This window comes from Phyllobates terribilis, unplaced genomic scaffold (genome assembly GCF_046119375.1).
Source record: "Phyllobates terribilis strain yellow unplaced genomic scaffold, ASM4611937v1 Scaffold_12__6_contigs__length_324123572, whole genome shotgun sequence".
In the NCBI taxonomy this organism is placed as follows: Eukaryota; Metazoa; Chordata; class Amphibia; order Anura; family Dendrobatidae; genus Phyllobates; species Phyllobates terribilis.
Genome location: NW_027362772.1, coordinates 193,531,074 through 193,547,017, shown reverse-complemented (window position 1 = coordinate 193,547,017; position 15,944 = coordinate 193,531,074). Strand labels below are relative to the sequence as shown.

At 43.1% G+C, this 15,944-nt stretch overlaps 1 protein-coding gene across 2 annotated transcripts in view; it reads left to right on the top strand.

The window, feature by feature from the left end:
* LIG1 (DNA ligase 1) overlaps positions 1–15,944 on the top strand; it is a 313,956-nt gene that overhangs the window by 149,366 nt on the left and 148,646 nt on the right. For both annotated transcript variants that reach the window (XM_073657816.1, XM_073657817.1), the window contains 2 exons: positions 8,730–8,806; positions 8,897–8,988. In XM_073657816.1, the coding sequence (XP_073513917.1) occupies positions 8,730–8,806; positions 8,897–8,988 (169 nt within the window). The remainder of the gene's footprint in view (positions 1–8,729; positions 8,807–8,896; positions 8,989–15,944) is intronic.

The window sequence follows — 15,944 nt, the reverse complement described above, 5'->3', positions numbered from 1 at the left end:
TACATAAAATACCAAGGGGTTATCCAGTTTATCAAAATTATTTTACACCGTCTCAATGTGAGACGTACAAGCACATCACATGCCACGTGCGGTTCTATGCAACAGAATCAAAAGCTCTATACCCAGTGAATGACAGCTGTGTTTTATAGCTGCCATCTGCGTGTAACAGCAGCGTTTGGAGCTAAACCATGCTTACTGATAACTTCTTAAATGCCCTGACAATACTGGATAGTGGCATCCAAAGGGGTTGCCCCACAAACTAAGTGCATTTTAATTAATAGATTTTGTTTTAATAGGTTCCACAATTAGATGTGTTAAACAACAAAAAAAATAAATTCCTGTGCTGAGATAATCTTATAAATGTGCCCCTGCTGTGTACTGTGTAATGGCTGTGTCTGACCGTACAGGAACATAGTCTGACCATACCACAGCTCCTGGACAGGGGGGAAGCAAAAGATTATACAGGCAGCACAGCATAAGATCGCAACTGCTGCTTTCTGAGAGGTAGAACATGTGTAACCCCTTCACGGCCGATGACGTGTATGTATACAAGTGCTTCATTGGCTGTAAGCTATAATCAACATTAACAGAAATAAACACTTGAAATAGATCACTCTGTTTGTAATGACTCTATATAATATGAGGTTCACTTTTTGTATTGAAGAACTGAAATAAATAAACTTTTTGATGATATTCTAACTTAGTGAGAAGCACTTGTGTATATGTATATGTGTCATCGGTCGTGTCCCTGCTTTGATGAGGACTTTGGCGCCGAGCGCTCTTCTTTCCCTGCACTTCAATCACTGACAGTGGCATTTAACAGCCTGGAAGCTCGTCACAAGTCCCGTCCATCAGCAGTACCTGTCACGTGACAGCTGGGTGTCTGCAGAAGACCCCCGTGCCTGTCATTGTGAATCCCGTGGCCTGCATTCATAGATCGTGATTTCTGCTATACATAGCAGTGCTTTATTTAATAGTTTCCTAATGGGACTATTAAATAAATTAAAAAGGGAAAAAAACAAAAGTTTTTAAAAAATATTCAAAAAGCACAAGTTCAAATCACCCCCCTTTTGCCCCATTAAAAATAAAATAATTACAAAATGTGTATATATATTTTTTTTTTAATCACTGCTTTCTGAAATGTCTTTATATATCAAAAGATAAAGTAAATTATTCCGATTAGTAAATGGTGTAATGAGAGAAAAAAAACAACGCCAGAATTACAGTTTTTAGACACCAAAACAATTCAATAAGATGCGATCAGAACATTGTATCTACCCCAAAATGGTATCAATGAAAACCGTTGGCTCAAGCTGCAAAAAAAAATCAGCCATCACCTGGCCCCAGATCACGAAAAATAATAACGTTACAGCAGGGCTGTGGAGTCGGAGCCCATTTTGGTGGAGTCGGTATAAAATGGACCGACTCCAACTCCTAAAATATATAATAATTTGTGGGCACAGTAGTTCAATGCAGTTTGTGGGGAATATTTTTTCATAAGAATTTGGGAAAGTTATGAAATGTCCTTTAAATATCTGTCCTATTCCTGATCTAAGGGTCTAGACTTTTAGCTGAGATGAATCTGTGCTACAGTAAATTTATCACTTAAACATGAGCCATGTATGAGGGAGTCGGTGTAATGGAAATGTCGGAGTTGGAGGTTTGGCTTACCGACTCCACATCCCTGCATTACAGGTCTTGGAAAATGGCGACAAACGAACTTTTTTTCATACAAATTTTGGAATTTTTTTTCCATCACTTAAAGAATAAACTATACATGTTTGGCATCTGCTTATTCATACTGACCTGGGGAATCCTATTGCCAGGTCAGTTTCACCATATAGTGAACATGGTGAATAAAAAAGACAAAACAAATTGTGGAGTTGCACTTTTTTTTGCAACTTCACCGCACTTGGAATTTTTTTCCTTTTTCCAGTACAGTATATGGTAAAATCAATGGTGGCATTCAAAAGTACAACTCGTTCCACAAAAAACAAGCCCTCACATGGCCATATTGACTGGAAAAAAAAGTTATGGCTCTTGGAAGAAGGTGAGGAAAAATGGAAAATCACCCAAGGGGGTGAAGGGGTTAAAAACAAGAAGCAAATGTTTTACCACATAGAATCCGCTGCAATCACCTGCTGTAATGTCTGTATACTCTTTTGCTCCCCACCCTGTCAAGGAGCTGTGGTATGATCAGACTATGTTCCTGTACGGTCAGACACGGCCATTACACAGTACACAGCAGGGGCACATTTATAAGATTATCTCAGCACAGGAACATTTTATTTAATCACATCCAATTGTGGAAGTTATTATTATTCCAAGGTCTATTGATTGAAATATACTTTTTTCGTGGGATAATCCCTTTAACCCCTTAATAACATCTGACGTACTAATACGCGTCTGTGCCCTGGGACTTAAGAGCCAGACCCGTATTAGTACGTCATCGCGATCGCGCGCGCACACAGGCTGTGCGGGCGCGATCGCCGCCGGGTGTCAGCTGATTGTCACAGCTGACACCCGGTACTATGTGCAGGGAGCGGTCTTGCACCGCTCCCAGCACATTAACCCCCGCGATGCTGCGATCGAAGTCGATCGAAGTCGATCGCGGCATTGCGGGGGCAAGGGGAGGTGATCGGCGATACTCAACTCCTCTTCCGGCTTCCAGCGCAGTCTGCAAAGGCTTCCCGGGTGTTGCCATGACGACCCGATATCGTCATGACAATATCCGGGTCACCAGAGAGCAGGAAGATTGCTTGGACATGCGCAGTGCATCTCCAAGCAATCTTCACACTGAGCACTTCTGACAGCCTTCATGGCATAGGGATGGTGCTCCATTCCTGTGCCATGCAGGCGATCAGAAAAAAAAAAGTGAAAGTCCCAGAGTGGGACAAAGTAATAAAGCGTATAAACTGTGTGAAAGTGGAAAAAAAAAAAAAAAAAAATGTGCAAAAATATTATAAAAAAATAAAAAAAAATAATACACCAAAAATAAAAATATAATGTACCCATCAATAAATATTATTATAAAAAAAATAAAAAAAAAACAATAAAAGTACACATATTTGGTATCGCCGCGTCCGGAACACCCTGACCTATAAAACTGTCCCACTAGTTAACCCCTTCAGTGAACACGGTAAAAAAAAAAAAAAAACGAAGCAAAAAACAATGCTTTATCACCATACCGCCAAACAAAAAGTGGAATAACACGCGATCAAAAAGATGCATATAAATAAAAATGATACCACTGAAAACATCATCTCGTCCCGCAAAAAACAAGCCACCATACAGCTCCATCAGCCGAAAAATAAAAAAGTTATAGCTCTCAGAATAAAGCGATACTAAAAAATATTTTTTTCTATAAAATAGCTTTTATTGTGTATAAGCGCCAAAACATAGAAAAATGTTACAAATGTGGTACCGCTGTAAACGTACTGACCCGCAGAATAAAGCTACCTCATCAATTTTACCGCACGCGGAACAGAATAAAAAAATAAAAAAAAAACAATTCCTGAATTGTTGGTTTTTGTTTATTCTGCCTCCCAAAAATCGGAATAGAAAGCGATCAAAAAATGTCACGTGCCTGAAAATGGCACCAATAACAACGTCAAGTCATCCCGCAAAAAACGAGCCGTCACATGACTGTCTGCCAAAATCTGGAAAAATTATAGCTCTCAAAATATGGCGATGCAAAAACTAGATTTTACAAAAAATGCGTCTTTTAGTGTGTGACAGCTGTCAGTCATAAAAACCCCATATGATTCTGGCATTGCTGTAATCACACCGACCCGAAGAATAAAGTCGTCTAATCACTTATACCGCACAAGGAACGGCGTCAAAAATAAACTCTTGGGTTAGGATTGGGCTAGGGTTAGGGCTGGGTTTGGGGCTAGGGCTGGGTTTGGGGCTAGGGTTGTGCTGGGGCTAGGGTTGTGCTGGGGCTAGGGTTGTGCTGGGGCTAGGGTTGTGCTGGGGCTAGGGTTGTGCTGGGGCTAGGGTTGTGCTGGGGCTAGGGCTGGGGTTGGGATTTTTTTCAAAAGTAAGAAAAAAAGATGACTATATGGCGACTAGTGTTGAGAGCAAGTGCTCGCTACTTGAGTTTGCATCGGGTGCTCTGGTATGCATTGAGTATCGTGGGTATTTGAGTGACATGCTCGAGTCTCTGCCCCATATGCTTCGCGGCCAAAAACTTTACGGGGATTGCCTGCCATGCACGAGCGATCCCCGTATGTTTTTTTTTGGGTGTCTAATAACCGTGAAACATGCGGAGCAGGGACTCGAGCATGTCACTCGAGCACACGCTGTACATGGTGCATACCTGAGTACCCGATGCAAACTCAAGTAGCGAGCACTTGCGCTCAAGAATAATGACAACTTATTCAATATGATGACCTAATGTAAACAAATAATGTGCCGTACCTCTGGGTTCAAAATGTTCACTATACACCTTAATAAAATCCTTGAGGGGTATAGTTTCCAAAATGGGGACACTTGTGGGGGAGCTCCACTGTTTAGGCACATCACGGGCTCTCCAAACGCGACATGGTGTCCGCTAACAAATTGAATGGAAAATCGGCTCAAATTGTTAGCGGACGCCATGTTGCGTTTGGAGAGCCCCTGTGTGCCCAAACATTGGAGCTCCCCCACAAGTGACCCCATTTTGGAAACTAGATCCCCCAAGGCACCTTTCTAGATGCATAGTGAGCACTTGGAACCCCCAGGTGCTTCACAAATTGATTCGTAAAAATGAAAAAGTGAAAAAAAAAACACTTTTTCATTTTTATGAATCAATTTGTGAAGCACCTGGGGTTCCAAGTGCTCACTATGAATCTAGATAGGTGCCTTGGGGGGTCTAGTTTCCAAAATGGGGTCACTTGTGGGGGAGCTCCAATGTTTGGGCACACAGGGACTCTCCAAATGCAACATGATATCCGCTAACAAATTGTCGGCTCAAATTGTTAGCGGATATCATGTTGCATTTGGAGAGTCCCTGTGTGCCCAAACATTGGAGCTCCCCCACAAGTGACCCCATTTTGGAAACTAGACCCCCCAAGGCACCTATCTAGATGCATAGTGAGCACTTGGAACCCCTAGGTGCTTCACAAATTGATTCGTAAAAATGAAAAAGTGTTTTTTTTTTCACTTTTTCATTATTACGAATCAATTTGTGAAGCACCTGGGGGTTCCAAGTGCTCACTATGCATCTAGAAAGGTGCCTTGGGGGGTCTAGTTTCCAAAATGGGGTCACTTGTGGGGGAGCTCCAAAGTTTGGGCACAGAGGGGCTCTCCAAACGCAATGTGGTGTCCGCTAACAATTTGAGCCGATTTTCCATTCAATTTGTTAGCGGATGCCATGTTGCATTTAGAGAGTCCCTGTGTGCCCAAACATTGGAGCTCCCCCACAAGTGACCCCATTTTGGAAACTAGACCCCCCAAGGCACCTATCTAGATGCATAGTGAGCAGTTGGAACCCCCAGGTGCTTCACAAATTGATTCATAAAAATGAAAAAGTGTTTTTTTTTTCACTTTTTCATTGTTACGAATCAATTTGTGAAGCACCTGGGGGTTCCAAGTGCTCACTATGCATCTAGATAGGTGCCTTGGGGGGTCTAGTTTCCAAAATGGGGTCACTTGTGGGGGAGCTCCAATGTTTGGGCACACAGGGGCTCTCCAAACGCAACATGGTGTCGCTAACAATTTGAGCCAATTTTGCGTTAAATTTGTTAACGGACACCATGTTGCATTTAGAGAGCGGCTGTGTGCCCAAATATTGGAGCTCCCCCACAAGTGACCCCATTTTGGAAACTAGACCACCCAAGGCACCTATCTAGATGCATAGTGAGCACTTGGAACCCTCAGGTGCTTCACAAATTGATTCATAAAAATGAAAAAGTGTTTTTTTTTTTCACTTTTTCATTTTTACGAATCAATTTGTGAAGCACCTGGGGGTTCCAAGTGCTCACTATGCATCTAGATAGGTGCCTTGGGGGGTCTAGTTTCCAAAATGGGGTCACTTGTGGGGGAGCTCCAATGTTTGGGCACACAGGGACTCTCTAAATGCAACATGGTGTCCTCTAACAAATTTAACGGAAAATCGGCTCAAATTGTTAGCGACACAATGTTGCGTTTGGAGAGCCGCTGTGTGCCCAAACATTGGAGCTCCCCCACAAGTGACCCCATTTTGGAAACTAGACCCCCCAAGGCACCTATCTAGATGCATTGTGAGCACTTGGAACCCTCAGGTGCTTCACAAATTGATTCATAAAAATGAAAAAGTGTTTTTTTTTTTCACTTTTTCATTGTTACGAATCAATTTGTGAAGCACCTGGGGGTTCCAAGTGCTCACTATTCATCTAGAAAGGTGCCTTGGGGGGTCTAGTTTCCAAAATGGGGTCACTTGTGGGGGAGCTCCAAAGTTTGGGCACACATGGGCTCTCCAAACACAACATGGCGTCCGCTAATTATTCAAGCAAATTTTACAATCAAAAAGTCAAATGGCGCTCCTTCCCTTCCGAGCCCTGCCGTGCGCCCAAACAGTGTTTTTTCCCCAAATATTGGGTAACTGCGTGCCCAGGGGAAATTGCACAACAAATTTTGGGGTCCATTTTTTCTTGTTACCCCTGTGAAAATAAAAAAAATTGGGTCTAAAGTAACATTTTTGTGTAAAAAGTTAAATGTTCATTTTTTTCTTCCACATTCAAAAAATTCCTGTGAAGCACCTGAAGGGTTAATAAAGTTCTTGAATGTGGTTTTGAGCACCTTGAGGGGTGCAGTTTTTAGAATGGTGTCAATTTTGGGTATTTTCTGTCATAAAGACCTCTCAAAGTGACTTCAAATGTGATGTGGTCCCTAAAAAAATGGTTTTGTAAATTTTGTTGGAAAAATGAGAAATCGCTGGTCAAGTTTTAACCCTTATAGCTCCCTAACAAAAAAAAATTTTGGTTCCAAAATTGTGCTGATGTAAAGTAGACATGTGGGAAATGTTATTTATTAACTCTTTTGTGTGACATATCTCTCTGATTTCAGGGCTTAAAAATTCAAATTTTGAAAATTGCAAAATTTTCAAAATTTTCGCCAAATTTCCGTTTTTTTCACAAATAAACGCAAGTGATATCGAAGAAATTTTTCCACAATCATGAAGTACAATATGTCACGAAAAAACATTCTCAGAATCAGGGGGATCCGTTGAAGCGTTCCAGAGTAATTACCTCATAAAGTGACAGTGGTCAGAATTGTAAAAATTGGCCCGGTCATTAACGTGCAAACCACCCGCGGGGCTTAAGGGGTTAATGCATACTGTCCCTGGTTTGCCCTGTTCTGGGCGCTCCTTAACCTCCCATCAACACAATCACTAGATGCTGATGGGTTGCAATGCTGCCGAAGACCCCCTTGGCTGCCACTCTTTTGCGGTCATGCCTAGGGAGATTAAAAAGGGGAACAAAGTTTATACAGTATTAAAAATAAATAAAAATAAATGAATAAATAATTCAAACCACCTCTTCTTTTATCTGTTAACAATATGCACCATAAAAAATAAGTATTTTGTATCATTGCATCCATAAAGCCTGATCGCGTTAAATTCTTTTAGATTTTGACAGAACAGTAAACGCTGCAAAAAAAAAAAAAGATTTTTAGCCAGAAGTGCCATTTTTTTGGTTGCCACATTTCCCCCCCTAAATGCAATACAAAGTTCAACTAACTGCCCAAAAAAACAGCCCCACGATCAGTGGTTTGCAGCTCTGGCAGTTGCTGTTTTTTTAAAGCTATTCAGAGCCAGAAAAGCACGGCTCCATACACACTGCAGTGGTGTTCTTTTGTACTGCAGCTCAGCTCCTATTCACTTCAATAAGACCTCTGCTGGTCTGATAATGATCTCTACTAAGGCTGGTTCATCAGTACCACCCTGCTGATATGTACAAGTTACCCTAATAATGTAGCAAGATGTACAGTTGGGCCTTTCTGAAATGGCCCCAGAACTTATGTCTACACCTTAGTCTATGTGCAGATAATAGTGTTTGATGTTGGATGGATCGTGTCCACAAATTGAGAATTCATCTCTGTCCTTGTACATCTCCAACACGCCAACCTGTCTGCATTGTGGACTGGTACACGAGCTCTGTGCCACTACTACTAGCACGGCCTCACACAAAAACAAATGAGACTACTGCATACTGGGATATTTTTTTCCACTTTCTATGCAGAAAAGCAAAACTAAATTATCAAAACACTAGAACCCCCTGAGTTTGGGTACCCAGGTTGTGGGCAGCTGAGGGTTAAATGGTAATCTGCCATAACATATATCAAATAACCGTGGAAAGACACCTTGGTGTGAACCTGCCACTCCATTCATGCTGCCCAAAACACGGGCCACATGTATCAGAGCCTCACCGCATGATCTCAGCCAATATGTTTTTCTCTGAAATGCTCCAGTGTTTACAGTGTTTAAGAAAAAACATAATTTAAATATCTGGCTGGGACTATAGGGAGACACGGGATAAGTCCTCTCAAACGGCTTCTTTCAGCACCGCTGCAGGTGATTGGCCCGTCTCTACCTATTTACTTACATGTGAGAGATCTGTCAGTCACCTAGAACGGTGCGGAGAGAAGCCACCTCTGCTCTAGTCGATTGACAGGTCTTGTGTGTGTGTGTGTGTGTGTGTAAGCAGCCTTAGTCTGTGGAGAACTTCCCTTGCTCTCCTTTACTTGCTGATTCTGTTTTATTGCAGGCTATGAACAAGAAGATTGATATCATTAAAGGATTGTTTGTGGCTTGCAGACAATCTGAAGCACGTTACATTGCTAGGTATGAGCTTTCTAAAAGATCCTCTTATACTTTGCTTTATTCCTTTCTTTTGTCCCTGTTTATATTTTTTGTTTCTGTTTTTCTGTCTAGAGCTTTAGGAGGAAAACTCAGAATTGGACTGGCAGAGCTGTCAGTTCTTTCAGCTATTGCCCAAGCAGTTTCCCTAACGCCTCCTGGACAATGTGAGTATTGGCATGAATATACACTACCGTTCAAAAGTTTGGGGTCACCCTGACAATTTTGTGTTTTCCATGAAAACTCATACTTTTATTTATCAAATGAGTTGCAAAATGAATAGAAAATATAGTCCAGACATTGACGAGGTTAGAAATAATGATTTTTATTATTAAGAATAATTTTCTCCTTCAAACTTTGCTTTCGTTAAAGAATGCTCCCTTTGCAGCAATTCCAGCATTGCAGACCTTTGGCATTCTAGCTGTTAATTTGCTGAGGTAATCTTGAGAAATTTCACCCCACGCTACCTGAAGCCCCTCCCACAAGTTGGATTTGCTTGATGGGCTCTTTTTGCGTATCATACGGTCAAGCTGCTCCCACAACAGCTCAATGGGGTTGAGATCTGGTGACTGCGCTGGCCACTCCATTACAGATAGAATACCAGCTGCCTGCTTCTTCCCTAAATAGTTCATGCATAATTTGGAGGTGTGCTATAATCAAGCACTGTCCACAGGGTATGGCATGGCGTTGCAAAATGGAATGATAGCCTTCCTTATTCAAAATCCCATTTACTTTGTACAAATCTCCCACTTTACCAGCACCAAAGCAACCCCAGACCATCACATTACCTCCACCATGCTTGACAGATGGCGTCAGGCACTGTTCCAGCATCTTTTCAGTTGTTCTGCATCTCACAAATGTTCTGTGTGATCCAAACACCTCAAACTTTGATTCGTCTGTCCATAAAACTTTTTTTTCCAATCTTCCTCTGTCCAATGTCTGTGTTCTTTTGCCCATATTAATCTTTTTCTTTTACTAGCCAGTCTCAGATATAGCTTTTTCTTTGCCACTTTGCCCTGAAGGCCAGCATCCCGCAGTTGCCTCTTCACTGTAGACGTTGACACTGGCGTTCTGCGTGTACTATTTAATGAAGCTGCCAGTTGAGGAGCTGTGAGGCGTCAATTTCTCAAACTAGAGACTCTAATGTACTTGTCTTGTTGCTCAGTTGTGCGGCGGGGCCTCCTATTTCTCTTTCTACTCTGGTTAGAGCCTGTTTGTGCTCTCCTCAGAATGGATTAGTACACACCGTTGTAGGAAATCTTCAGTTTCTTGGCAATTTCTCGCATGGAATAGCCTTCATTTCTAAGAACAAGAATAGACTGTCGAGTTTCACATGAAAGTTCTCTTTTTCTGGCCATTTTGAGAGTTTCATAGAACAAACAAATGTAATGCTTCAGATTCTCAACTAGCTCAAAGAAAGGTCAATTTTATAGCTTCTCAAATCAGCCAAACCGTTTTTAGCTGGGCTAACATACTTGTGCAAGGGATTTCTAGGGTTTTCTAAACATCCATTAGCCTTCTTACACAGTTAGCAAACACAATGTACCATTAAGACACTGGAGTGGTGGTTGTTGGAAATGGGCCTCTATATACCTATGTAGATATTGAAATAAAAACAAGATGTTTGCAGCTAGAATAGTCATTTACCACATTAACAATGTATAGAGTGTATGTCTGATTCATTTAATGCTAGCTTCATTGAAAAAAAATTTGCTATTCTTTCAAAAATAATGAAATTTCTAAATGACCCCAAACTTTTGAACGGCAGTGTATCCTAATCTATAAATGTTACTGCAATCCTGCAAGGTGGAAGCGCAAGTGGTAATGTCGTCCAATGAAGGGCCGTGTCTGTTCCTGCTCATAGACGTGCACTACAATTCAGCTCAGACCAACCACTTTAGATGTTTTTAGTCAAAACTAAAGTGACAAGGAGAAATTACTTGTAATTGCCAAGGTGGAGGTGTATCCATCCCAGCGACTGAGAAGTTGCAGCCATTTTAAAGTAACAGTGCGACTCTGCATGCTTAACCCCTTTACCCTCCAAGCCTCTTTTCACCTTCCTGACCAGGCCAAATTTTACATTTCTGACCGGTGTCACTTTGAGGTAATAACTCTGGAACGTATTAAGTGATCCCACTGATTCTGAGAGTTTTTTCGTGACATATTGTATTTCATGATGGTGGTAACATTTCTTAGATATGACTTGCGTTTGTTTGTGAAAAAAAAAAGTGGAAATTTGGCGAAAATGTTGTAATTTTCAACCTTTAATTTTTATGCCCTTAAATCAGAGAGTTATGTCACACAGAATAGTTAATAAATAACATTTCCCACATGTCTACTTTATATCACCACAATGTTTGAAACATAATTTTTTTTTTTGCTAGGAAGTTATAAGGGTTAAAAGTTGACCAGCGATTTCTCATTTTTCCAATGAAATTTACAAAACTATTTTTTTTTAGGGACCACATCACTTTTGAACGGACTTTGAGGGCTCTGTATGACAGAAAATACCCAAAAGTGACACCATTATAAAAACTGCACCCCTCAAGGTGCTCAAAACCACATTCAAGAAGTTTATTATCCCATCCAGTGGTACACAGGAATTAATAGAATGTGGATGGAAAAAATAAACATTTAACTTGTTTACATAAAAATGTTACTTTAGACCCATTTTTTTTTTTTTTACTTTCACAAGGGTAACAGGAAAAAATGAACCCCAAAATTTGTTGTGTAATTTCTCCTGAGTACGCAGACACCCCATATGTAGAAAACTGCTGTGCGCAGGGCTCAAAAAAGGAGTGACTTTTTGGAACGCAGACTTTGATGGAATGGTCTGTGGGTGTCATGTCGTGTTTGGAGAACCCCTGTTGTGCCTAAACAGTGAAAAACCCCCACAAGTGACCCGATTTTGGAAACTAGACCCCTCAAGGAATTTAACTAGACGTGTGGAGAGCACCTTGAACCCACAGGTGCATAACAGAATTTTACAACGTTGAACTGTGTAAATAAAAAAATATACATTTTTCCCACAAAAATGTTGTTTAAGCCCCAAATTTTTTCAATTTCATGAGGATAGGTGGAGAAAATGGACCCTATTTCTCCTTAGTACCCCATATGTGGTCGAAAATTACTTTTGAGGCACAGCGCAACGCTTAGAAGAGAAGGAGCGCCATATTGGAATTTAGATTTTGCTGGACTGGTTTATGGGTGCCATGTCACATTGGCAGAGTGCCTGAGGTGCCAGAACAGCAGAACCCCCATAAGAAACCCCATTTTACATACTTTGATTTGGGAGCGCTGAATTTGCTGAATTTCTTTTGGAGGGCGAGGAGCCGTAGCACGTTTCTGGAGACTTTGTACAACTAGTAACATGGAAGCCCCTATATTTCCGTTGACTGATCACTTACCTGAGTGGGGACATTTTTTGTGCATTGAGTTGAAGCTAGGAACATTTTATATAATGTTTGGGATCACATTTATCCGGCACTCCAAACTGAGCCCTTAAATCAGGGTTTCCATCTAAATCTCCCAAGTGCTGTGATTCAGATGAAACACCCGAGGGATCCATTCATTATAATGAGGCAATAGTGTTACTCTGGATTCCGGCTGGCCTCTGTTCGGCAGTGTCCTTTTTTTTCAGATGTGCACATAACTGGCCGACTGCACTTTTATACACGCCTAAAAAGATGGGCACCGCCGGATCACAGGCAGACGGCGTCCACAATTCCTCCATCTGCCTCAATATAGAGAAATTTCCTTTGTGGGTTCCTTCTGAATCACATTTCAGAGATTTACACAGAAACCCCAATGTAAGCACTCAGTGTAGAGCACATGATAAATATGAGCCCAGCAATACTGCGATCTTTGGGAGGCAGAATGAAGAAATAAACAGCAGGTGAAGAATTGGTTTTATTTATTTTTTACGTCGTTAATCGTACAGTATAAGTAATTAGACTACTCTATTTTTCAGGTTGGTGCGATTACAGCGATACCACATTTGTATTGTTTGTTAGTTTTTGTGTAAAACTGCTAAAACAAAAAAATTTTTTATAGAAAAAATAATTATATTTGCATCTCTTTATTCTGAGAGCTTTAACTTTTTTTTATTTTTCCGCTGATGGAGCTATATTGTGGTTTGTATGACGTTTTCAGCGGTACAATTTTTGTTTACATTGGTCTTTATCGCGTGTTTTTCCTCCACCCTTCTCTAACATTTTTTTCCCCCCTTCCATCCCCTTTTTTATACTTTGTCCCACTATCTTATTTTTGCAGGCTGATCTCTTAAAAAGAATAGCAATGGTATGCTTTACAAGCTGTCAGCACTGCACTGACATACAAACTTGCTACATCATGCACTGCATATGATCTAGCAAGTTTGCTTGCTCTGGTGACCCAGATGTTGTCATGACGACATTGTGTCACCATGGCAACGATTGGCCCCTGCGATGACGCTGATCCAAGGGCAGAGGTGACTTCCTCCCTCTGCCTGCTTTCTAAATTCTGCAATCTGTTTCAATCGCAGCATTTAGGGGGTTAAAGTGCCGTGAGCAGTGTGGCACCACTCCTGTCACTGAGTGCCGGGTGTCAGCGGTTAGAATATTATTAATAATAATAATAATAATATTTTATATAGCGCCATTGATTCCATGGCGCTGTACATAAGGGGTTACATACCAAATATAGATATCACTTACAGTACACAAACTAACAATGATAGAACGGTACGGAGGGAAGAGGGCCCTGCCCTTACGGGCTTACATTTACAGGAATGGGGGAGAAGACAGTATGTTGATTGGTTGTAGTATCTCCGGTGTTGGGGATTGCAGCAAGCACGGTCATGGCAGGCTGTAAGCTTGTTTGAAGAGATGGGTTTTCAGGTTCCGTCTGAAGGATCCAGGTGTGGTGGATAATCGGACTTGTTGAGGCACAGAATTCCATAGGATGGGGGATATTCGGGAGAAATCTTGGAGGCGATTGCGTGAGGAACGAATAAGCGTGGAGAAGAGAAGGAGGTCTTGGGAGGACTGGAGGTTACGTGAGGGAATATATACAGAGATTAGTTCAAAGATGAACGGAGGAGAGAGGTTATGAATGGCTTTGTAGGTCAGTGTTAGTCGTTTGAACTGGATACGCTGGGGAAATGGGAGCCAGTGAAGTGATTTGCAAAGGGGGGTAGTAGTGGAGTAGCGAGGCGAGAGATAAACAATTCGTGCAGCAGAGTTGAGGATGGACTGGAGGGGTGCGAGAGTGTTAGCAGGTAGGCCACAGAGGAGGATGTTGCAGTAGTCAAGGTGGGAGATGATGAGGGCATGCACAAGCAGTTTAGTAGGTTGAGGAAAGGACTGATTCTGGAAATATTTTTGAGCTGGAGGAGACGGGGGGTGGCGAGAGCTTGGATGTGGGGTTTGAAGGACAGGACAGAGTCAAGGGTTACTCCGAGGCAGCGGATTGTCAGTACAGCGGAAAGAGTGATGTCATTTATTATGATAGAAAGATCAGGTGGGAAAAATATGCGAGATGGGGGAAAGACAATGAATTCCGTTTTGTCCACATTGAGCTTGAGGTAGCGGGAGGAGAAGGAGGAGGATATGGCTGCTAGACATGCTGGGATTCTGGACAGCAGAGAGGTGACGTCTGGGCCAGAGAGGTAGATTTGAGTGTCATCTGCGTACAGATGGTACTGGAAGCCATGGGATTTTATGAGCTGTCCCAGGCCAAAGGTTTCAGCAGCAGAAGGGAAGGAAGGGAGACACAGATCCATTACTAGTGGGTAGGCGGAGCCCCACAGGATAGTTAACCTCAGATTAGAAAAAGTGACGACTGGCCCCTCCAGCTTAGGCTCCTCCTACTCCCATGTCCTTCAGTCTAAAATTTGAGGTCGCAGAGGATAGTCGCTGCCTTTGCAGCTCCTCAGAAGAATTTTTTATTTTACTCCGGAGACCTGGACCCCCCGTGGTCTAGAGGTCTCAGGGGGTCTCAGCGCTGCTGGGACCCCTGACCCTCCCCTGGCGGATCTGCGTACCCCCTAAGGAGGTTCCCGCAGAAGCCTGCCGGCCCCGAGGGATACAGGGCGCTCCCTGGCGGAGACGCACACCGCTTCTGTGGGGTCCCTGCGCGCTCCACCGTGGGGGGAGCAAAGGGCCACGGCGCCACACATCCCTGGGGGTCCCTGTGGCGCTCAGCTGGGTAAGTGCTCTCTGTGGTCTGAGTGCTTCAGCGACTGCTTGTTTTGTCCCTGCAGGAGGATATCTCCGCTGCAGGCGTTTGTGTTATCAGCAGGGGAGCAGGGACGGAGGAGCGCGGGCTCCGTTAGTAGCGGCGGGGGGCGTGGCTTAGCGCCTCTCTGCTGCCTGTCATCATAGCCTCAGACAGGAAGTACCAGGAAAGCGCGTGCTGGAGCTGACCCAGCCCCCTCTTCTCCCGGCCATTTCCTCGTGCTACCTCCTGCTCTCTGCTCCCCGCTCTCTACACCAGACACCGAGCACTGTGGCTTAAGGAAGAGCAGTCACCCCTGCCAGCTGGTGAGTCACTTCTGTCTTTTAAGGCAGATGATTCCTTTTTTTCACACTATTGCAGCGCAGAGCACCTTACTGCTGGCCTGTTAAGGCAGACAGGGTGTGCTATATACAGTTCTGCTACTTCCCCACTGAGGAGGCTATGGGACTCGCACACCGCTATCCTTTTAAGGCAAAGGTGTATTGCGTGGTCAGCAGCATTAACCCCTTCTGAGGGGTCTGGCCTCATCAGAGCAGTTAACCTACCAGACTAGGGTCCAGAAAGGGTTAACTTTTGCTCTGCAGGCAGCTGGGGTAGCCCTTCTCCCTCTAAGGTGGAGCTTTAACCCTTCAGTGCCTGGGTTTTTTTGTGTGTAGGAACAGGCTGTGGTAGCAGAATCACACATCCTCGGTTCCTGTACCCATTGTAAGGGGTTATTACCGCCTTATCCGCGACGCTCGCAACTGGGTGGGGGCATGTCGGATCAGGGACCAGGGGGCGCGGACCTCTCTCCCGGTCCACTTTAGGATCGGTCACGGGTATCTGATACGCCGGGGTCTTCGGCGTCAGGTTCGATACTGGTCGGGGGTCTCAGTGATGTTAAAGTGGAGGCGCTCACTCGCTCCAT